Source organism: Nematolebias whitei, chromosome 7 (genome assembly GCF_014905685.2).
Source record: "Nematolebias whitei isolate Nwh7 chromosome 7, NemWhi1, whole genome shotgun sequence".
Classification (NCBI taxonomy): Eukaryota; Metazoa; Chordata; class Actinopteri; order Cyprinodontiformes; family Rivulidae; genus Nematolebias; species Nematolebias whitei.
Window position 1 is genome coordinate 48,399,756 of NC_056504.1, and position 8,313 is coordinate 48,408,068.

At 48.1% G+C, this 8,313-nt stretch overlaps 2 protein-coding genes across 2 annotated transcripts in view; one reads left to right on the top strand and one right to left on the bottom strand.

Annotated features, from left to right (window-relative positions):
* The window catches only part of khk (ketohexokinase), a 40,655-nt gene that overhangs the window by 1,799 nt on the left and 30,543 nt on the right, over positions 1-8,313 (top strand). The gene's annotated exons all lie outside the window — the stretch shown is intronic.
* On the bottom strand, positions 890-2,284 carry LOC119412023 (nuclear factor 7, brain-like). Its single transcript, XM_037678999.1, has one exon. It carries the CDS (start codon positions 2,276-2,278, stop codon positions 890-892), a length of 1,389 nt encoding a protein of 462 aa, XP_037534927.1. The 5' UTR covers positions 2,279-2,284.

An 8,313-nucleotide genomic window follows, 5' to 3' on the forward strand; every position in this document is an offset into this window, starting at 1 on the left:
TAATTTTAATATGAATATACTGTAATAATTAATAAATAATAACATCTATATATATATATATATATATATACATACATAATTTTAATATGAATATACTGTATATAATAAAAATATATAAAACGAGTATAATTTTAAATACAACCTGAAATTTAAATGGATTTTTAAATTGATCAAAATAAATACATAAAGTTGTAAAATATTGTGTACTCATATACTCCGTCCCTAAATCTTAATACTTTGTAGAACCACTTTTACAGCACTTGTCCTTTCAGGTTCATCTCCATGAACTGGTCCAGTCCAGGACATATAACGGTTTCTCTTTAAACCATTGGAGCTGTGCTGATGATAAACATCCTCACAGCATGATGCTGCCTCCACCGTGCTTCACTGTAGGGATGGTGACGTCAGCATGATGAGTTGTAGTAGAAACACCTCAGATGTGATGTTTTGTTCTTGACAGCCTGAAAGTTTAGTCTCGTTTGGACCACAGTAACTCCTTCCACGTGTTTGAGGAAGAAATTCCAAATGGTTCGACGTTTTTATTTATTTTTATCTTCTAATGTCTGTTTCCTGCTGCTTCTCCACAAAATCCAGCTCTGTGCCTCTCAAAGAGGGCTGCCCAGCTCCATCAGGGTCATCTTTGACCTTTTGGATGTTTCTCTGATCACCTGGTCTGAGTTTAGGTAGGCGGCCATCTTGGCAGGTTTCCTGTGGTGGCATCATCTTCCATCCCTTCAAGTTTGAATGGAGCTCTGTGGGATGTTCTGGGCTTAGATCTTTATTTTTAACCCAGTCCTCATCTAGTTCCTTGCTCCTTAATTATTCAAGGATTTTCTTGGACATCGTTAATAAAAATAATTTCTAAATGAGGAGAAAGATGTGAAGTGGTTCACAGAAGAACCGCAGGCTGTTCTGTCTCAGGTAAAATCTTCAGGGGTGACTGGTCGTTGGTCCCGATGAAAGGGAACAGCTTCTCGGAGAACGTTTGTCTGAAGGTGTAAAGATGTTTGTTGGCCTCGAGCTCAAAGAACGACAGCCTCCCTCCGTCCCAGTCCAGCTGAACTCTGACCCGCTTCAGCTCCGACACCGGGAGGATTTGATCGGGAAGCGGATAAGACACGACCATGTAGCTTCCGCTGAAGAGACACAGGCCCCAGAACCCGGTCTGGATTGGTCCCTTCCTCAGGACGGACTCCTTCACCACACCGACCCCCCAGTTTTCATCACTTCCAACCTCAACGTCCCAGCTGTGAGTCCCGGAGCTAAACCCAGCAGAACCCAGAACACAGAGGTGTTGGTCAAACCTCTCTGGGTTCTGAGGAAGCTTCTGGTTCAGCCCGAGTCTGACTCGGGTCAGATCTTCAGACAGGTGGAGTCCTGGATGAGCCGTGTTTGGATCCAGGATGACCGGCGAGTAGGAGACCATCTCCTTCATCCTGGTCCAGATGTTGTAGCTCAGGTTGCCCAGATGTTTGGCCTGGTCTATCAGAACTCCTGAAGCTGGTGGTGGGTCGTCCAGCAGGCGGTCCTGTTGGACCCTCGTCCTGGCAGCTTTGTATTTCTGTAAAAATGTTACGTCTGCAGCTCTCAGCGCCTCTTCTGTCGCTCTGATCGTGTCTGAGAGACGTGAAATGCTTCTGCTCAGAGCTTCGCCCCGTTCCCTCGTCGCTTGATGTTTTCTCCTCTCTTCCTCCCTCAGAGCAGCGAGACGGTCCTCCTCTTCCTCTCGCAGGAACCGGTGAAGCCTTTTAAACTCCTCCATTATTCTCCTCTCCGTGCGTTGGGCCTGAACCCTGATATGTTCGGCTGTTTCCTCAAGTTTCCCTTTAGCTCGCTGGAAGAGATTCAGCTTCTTCTTGACGGGGTTCAGGGACACCAGGAGCTCCTGCCTGTGGTCCTGCACGGCCTCAGCGATGGGCCTGAACCTGTGGTCGTTGTGCAGGTTCGAGTCTCGACACACGAGACAGACGGGCTCCTGGTGATCCAAACAGAACAGCTTGAGCTTCTCGGCGTGCACACTGCAGAGAGGCTCCGCCGAAGCTCTCTGCTTCCTTTCTAACGTGAACGTCTCACACACGTTCTTCAAAGCCAAGTTACGAGGAGGACGTCTGAACAAAGAGATCTCTCTGCAAAGTGGACACGCGTCCTTCCGTCTCTCGTCCCACCACCGCTGCAGGCAGTCCTTACAGAAGCTGTGGCTGCAGGACAGGACAACCGGGTCTCTGAAGATGTCTTGGCAGATGGAGCAGGACAGGTCCTTCTCTGACTGAGAAGACATTTTGTCTCGGAGTGAAGACAGGACGCAAACTCGTCAGCAGAACCAGTCAAAGTGTCTCCAGCAGATGTTTCCAGTGTCTCCTCTGGTGTCTCGTCTCTGAATTAAAACTAAAGCTCCTCGTGTTTGTTCCTCCTGCAGCAGAAATGAGGAACATCAGGACCGAGAGGGAAGTAAAACCAAATGTCACGTTTGTAAAATGACAGTAACTCCACAGAGACCTCACCTGTTGTTTTACACGTAATCTGGACATTTGTGAAGAGATTAAACAAAATTAACAGCTTGGAAAACACAAACCTTCATTGATTGGTTTAACGTTTAATTTCAAATCTTCGGGACAAACGTTCAGTCATTATTGGATGTTTTGTTCCTCTTCTGAACCTTTTTACTATTTCTCTCCATGTTTTATTCTGTTAAATTTATAATTCGATCAGTGGCTCGTGGGCCGGATGACTGACCGATATTTTCTACAGTCAAATAAACAACAAACAAAACACTAAAATCATATTTTGTTACGACAAACTGAGCAAAACAACAGAAGTGTCTGTATTTATTTGACAAATCTGGATTACTTTGTTCCGACATGAAATTATTTATAACAGTTTAAACTGAACTTGTGTTGATGTGGGTGCAGCAGCGTCTCCCACTGGTTTTTACTTCTCTGACAGGAAGTCGAGCCCCGTGCTCGTACAACACCGACGCCGTCTGCATCGGATTATCGCGGTCGATTGAGCACGGTACGAATTCACAAGCAGTCATGTGACTCATTGTGGTACGTCACGCGTGATCAGGATCTGTTAAAAGTTTGAGGGAGGAGTTCTGGAGGTTTAACTCAAAAAATCTTTACAGGTTATCAGAAGAACAGAAAAAACACATTCAAGACAAAAGAGTGCACAAATTAATGCAAAAATAAAAAGACCTTTTGTATAAAAGTAGAGATAAACTGAGTGACGATAGAATCAGACATGCTGACTTCATTCCTGCAGACTCAAAAATAAAATCTGCGCTTTAAAATAAAAAGAAGCCCCATTTTTAACGAAAGTTAAGAACAATTAGTAACTTTAAGAAATAAGTCCCGTTATGCTGACTCCAGAGGTCCAGACCCTCCTGGGTGACCTTCCAGACCAGTTTTGGGCCTCAGTTGACTCTGGTTCGTGGCATCCTTCCACAGGTCCAGTCACTCAACCTGCTTAGCATCGTTTCCAGGAGGACCTGGATCAGAAAAGTTTCCACAACAAGTTGTAAAGAAGATTCAGGCCTCAGTTTATTTATTTATTAACCTTTATTTAACAGGCAGATCCCACTGGATCACAGATCTCTTTTGCAAGGGAGGTCTGGGCCTGAAGGCAGACTAACTTGCATGTTTTTGGTCTGTGGGAGGAAACTGGAGTACCCGGAGAAAACCCACGTAAGCACGAGGAGAACATGTAAACTCCACACAGAAAGACCCCAGGTCCATCCGGGGATTGAACCAAGGACCTTCTTGCTGTGCGGCAGCAGTGCTAAGGATGAATAAATCAAGTTGTTTAAATATAATTGATTTCTTGTTAGTTACAGTCAATCTGTTATCGATTGATAAACTGGATCTGGTGTCGTTTTTAACGAGAGCTGAAAACTTCATCCTGCTACGTTTGTGATAACTTCAGTCTCCTGCTGGAATTTGTGTTCCAAATGATTATTTGTACGTTTTCAAGAGTTTGAGTTTTGAAGTTTGTTGTCTTTAAATCTTGAGACTCATCTAATAACTTTAATATAAATATTTCTGAAAGAAACTGAGCTTTTTTTTGGTTGCATTTTTGATGTTTGTTTTGCTGTGGGTCACTGAGATCTGCTCATTCCAGAGGAGATTCAGTTTTCAAAGTGATTGTGTGTCACATTTGAAATATGATAGACTCCTTTTTTCATTAGTTATATCTATTATAGATCAGGTCTGTCTTTTAAATGAGTCCCCGAGGCTCAATGGGATTAACCTGTAATAAAGGTTGAATATCTGCTTTGATCTTGACAAGAAAATACATCTTTTGTCCAGGTTGCCACGTAATGGAAACCAAACAATCCGACCTGTGGAGTGATGAATATGTCAGGGTTTATCTTGTTTGTTCAGGTGTCTGTTCGTGTCAGCTCCGCCCACCTGCAGATCATCTTTCCAGGTTCGGTGCTTTTTTAAAATTTTTAATGGTCCTTTGTAAAATCCTCCTGTTTTATGAATCCTGCAGGACCCGTTTGTGTTTTGTTATTCAGCTCTGGTTTTCTAACTCGATGACCTCTGGCATTTTTCTTTCATTCATTCAAACTTTATTTAAACAGGGTTAGTTGAAGTTCCCATTGAGCCGCAAGTTTCAGACAAAAGTAGATAAGGAAAAGAGAAACACGAGGGGAGGGGCATATTGTAAGAATTGCTGTTTTTAAGTGTTGTTTTTGTTTATTTCTAGATAAAAGTTTCTAATTTTAGGATGATTTTTGTTCTTCATATAACCTCATGAACTGCCCTTTCCTGAATCATGTTTACTTGGTTTCTCTGTTTTTATGAGTTAAAACTGACACATCTGGACACTCTGATTCAGTTTGATAAACTTAATTGTTCTGCATTTATGTTACATTATTTTATTGGGGTGGGGGGGGGGGGGGGGTGTCTACCAGCCAACATGTTCCTCTGCTGATATTTCCATACAACCCATCCCATGTGAGATACACCCAGGTGGAGCAGCGGGCAGCTATTATGTAAGCTGCCCGGGGAGCAGTTACGGAAAAACTGTGACCCAGTTTTCTCCGTGGATACTTTTGAGGATAAAATACATATCTACAAGACATTCTTGCATCTATAATAATACAAACATTTTATTTGTATAATGTAGACAAAGTGCAGCCCAAAGACCCCTTATGATGAATACAAACTATGGAAATAATGTTCCGTCGCCCGGACGTGGGTCACCGGAGCCCCACTCTGGAGCCGGGCCTGGAGGTGGGGCACGCTGGCAAGTGCCTGGTGGCCGGGCTTTTACCCATGGAGCCCGGCCGGGCACAGCCCGAAGAGGCAACATGGGTCCCCCTTCCCATGGGCTCACCACCTGTGGGAGGGGCCAAAGGGGTTGGGTGCAATGTGGGATAGGTGGTGGCCGAGGGCGGGGACCCTTGCGGTCTGATCCTTGGCTACAGAAGCTGGCTATTGGGACATGGAATGTCACCTCTCTGGTGGGGAAGGAGCCTGAGCTGGTCTGTGAGGTTGAGAGATTCCGGTTAGAAATAGTCGGACGCACCTCAACGCATGGCTCTGGAACCAGTTTCCTTGAGAGGGGTTGGACACTCTTCCACTCTGAAGTTGCCCCTGGCGAGAGGCGCCGAGCAGGAGTGGGCATACTTGTTGTCCCCCATCTTGGTGCCTGTAAGTTGGGGTTCACCCCTGTGAACAAGAGGGTAGCCTCCCTCTGCCTACGTGTGGGGGGACGGGTTCTGACTGTTGTTTGTGCTTATGCGTCAAACACCAGCCCAGATTACCCACCCTTTTTGGAGTCCTTGGAGGGGGTATTGGAAAGTGCATCTCCTGGGGACTCCCTTGTTCTACTGGGGGACTTCAACGCTCATGTGGGCAATGACAGTGAGACCTGGAGGAGTGTGGTTGGGAGGAATGGCTCCCCGATCTGAACCCGAGTGGTTTTCTGTTATTGGACTTCTGTACTCGTCATGGATTGTCCATAACGAACACCATGTTCAGGCATAAGGGTGTCCATATGTGCTCTTGGCACCAGGACACACCTAGGCCGCAGTTTGATGATCGACTTTGTTGTCGTCTCATCTGATCTGCGGCTACATGTCTTGGACACTCGGGTGAAGAGAGGGGCGGAGCTGTCCACTACCTGGTGGTGAGTTGGCTCCGATGGTGGGGGAGGATACCGGTCAGACCTAGCAAACCCAAACGTATTGTGAGGGTCTGCTGGGAACGTCTGACAGAGTCTCCCGTGAGACGGAGCTTTAACTCCCACCTCCGGGAGAACTTTGAACACTTTCCGGGGGAGGCAGGGGACATTGAGTCCGAGTGGGCCATATTCCGTGCCTCTATTGTCGAGGCGGCTTATCAGAGCTGTGGCCACAAGGTTGTCGGTGCCTGTCGCAGCGGTAACCCTCAAACCCAGTGGTGGACACAGGCGGTAAGGGATGCTGTCAGGCTGAAGAAGGAGTCCTATCTGGCCTTTTTGGCCTGTGGGACTCCAGAAGCAGCTGATGGGTACCGGCAGTCCAAGCGACATGCGGCTCGGGTGGTCGCTGAGGCAAAAACTCTGGTGTGGGAGGAGTTCGGAGAGGTCATGGAGAATGACTTCTGTACAGCATCGAGGCGATTCTGGTCCACCATCCGGCATCTCGGGAGGGGGAAAGCGGTATGCCACCAATACTATTTATAGTGGAGGTGGTGTACTGCTGACCTCAACTCGGGATGTCGTGGTTCGGTGGGCAGAGTACTTCGAAGACCTCCTCAATCCCGCTGGCACGTCTTCCACTGAGGAAGCAGAGCCTGGGGACTTTGGGTCGGGCCCTCCAATCTCTGGTGCTGAGGTCACCGAGGTGGTTAAAAAGCTCCTCGGTGGCAGGGCCCCAGGGGTGGATGAGATTCGCCCGGAGTTCCTTAAGGCTCTGGATGTGGTGGGGTTGTGTTGGCTTACACGACTCTGCAATATTGCGTGGACATTGGGGGAAGTTCCCCTAGATTGGCAGACTGGGGTGGTGGTCCCCCATTCAAAAGAGAGGACCGTAGTGTGTGTTCCAACTACAGGGAGATCACACTCTTAAGCCTCCCTGGTAAGGTCTATTTGGGGGTTCTGGAGAGGAGGGCCATCGGATAGCCGAACCTCGGATTCAGGAGGAGCAGTGCGGTTTTCGTCCTGGTCATGTAACAATAGACCAGCTCTACACCCTCAGCAGAGTCCTGGAGGGTGCGTGGGAGTTTGCCCAACCAGTCTACATGTGCTTTGTGGACTTGGAGAAGGCGTTCGACCGCGTCCCTCGGGGAACCCTGTGGGAGGACTCCGGGAGTATGGGGTTCCAGGCCCTTTGATATGGGCTGTTAGGTCCCTGTACGACCGGTGTCAGAGCCTGGTCCGCATTGCCGGCAGTAAGTCGGGCTCGTTCCAAATGAAAGTTGGACTCCGCCAAGGTTGCCCTTTGTCACCGATTCTGTTCATAACTTTTATGGACAGAATTTCTAGGTGCAGCCAAGGTGTTGAGGGGATCAGTTTTGGTGGACTTAGGATTGCTTCTCTGTTTTTTGCAGATGATGTGGTCCTATTGGCTTCATCAGTTCGTGATCTACAGCTTTCACTGGAGCGGTTTGCAGCAGAGTGCGACGCGGCCGGGATGAGGATCAGTTCCTCCAAATCCGAGGCCATGGTCTTGAGCCGGAAAAGGGTAGAGTGCCCTCTCCAGGTCGGGGAGGAGGTCCTACCCCAAGTGGAGGAGTTTAAGTATCTCGGGGTCTTGTTCACGAATGAGGGAAAAATGAAGCGTGAGATTGATAGGCGGATAGGTGCAGCGTCGGCAGTGAAGCGGGCGCTGTATCGGTCTGTCGTGGTGAAGAGAGAGCTGAGTAAAAAAGCGAAGCTCTCAATTTACCAGTTGATCTACGTTCCTACCCTCATCTATGGTCATGAACTTTGGGTTGTGACCGAAAGAACGAGATCTCGGATACAAGCGGCCAAAATGAGTTTTCTCCGCAGGGTGTCTGGGCTCTCTCTTAGAGATAGGGTGAGAAACTCAGTCATCCAGGAGGGACTCAGAGTAGAGCTGCTGCTTCTCCACATCGAGAGGAGCCAGTTGAGGTGGCTCGGGCATCTGGTTAGGAAGCCTCTTAGACGCCTCACTGGTGAGGTGTTCCGGGAACGTCCCACCGGGAGGAGACCCAGAGGAAGACCTAGGACACGCTGGAGGGACTATGTTTCTCGGCTGGCCTGGGAACGCCTTGGGATTCCCCTGGAGGAACTGGCTCAAGTGGCTGGGGAGAGGGAAGTCTGGGCCTCCCTACTTAGGCTGCTATCCCCGCCACCCGACCC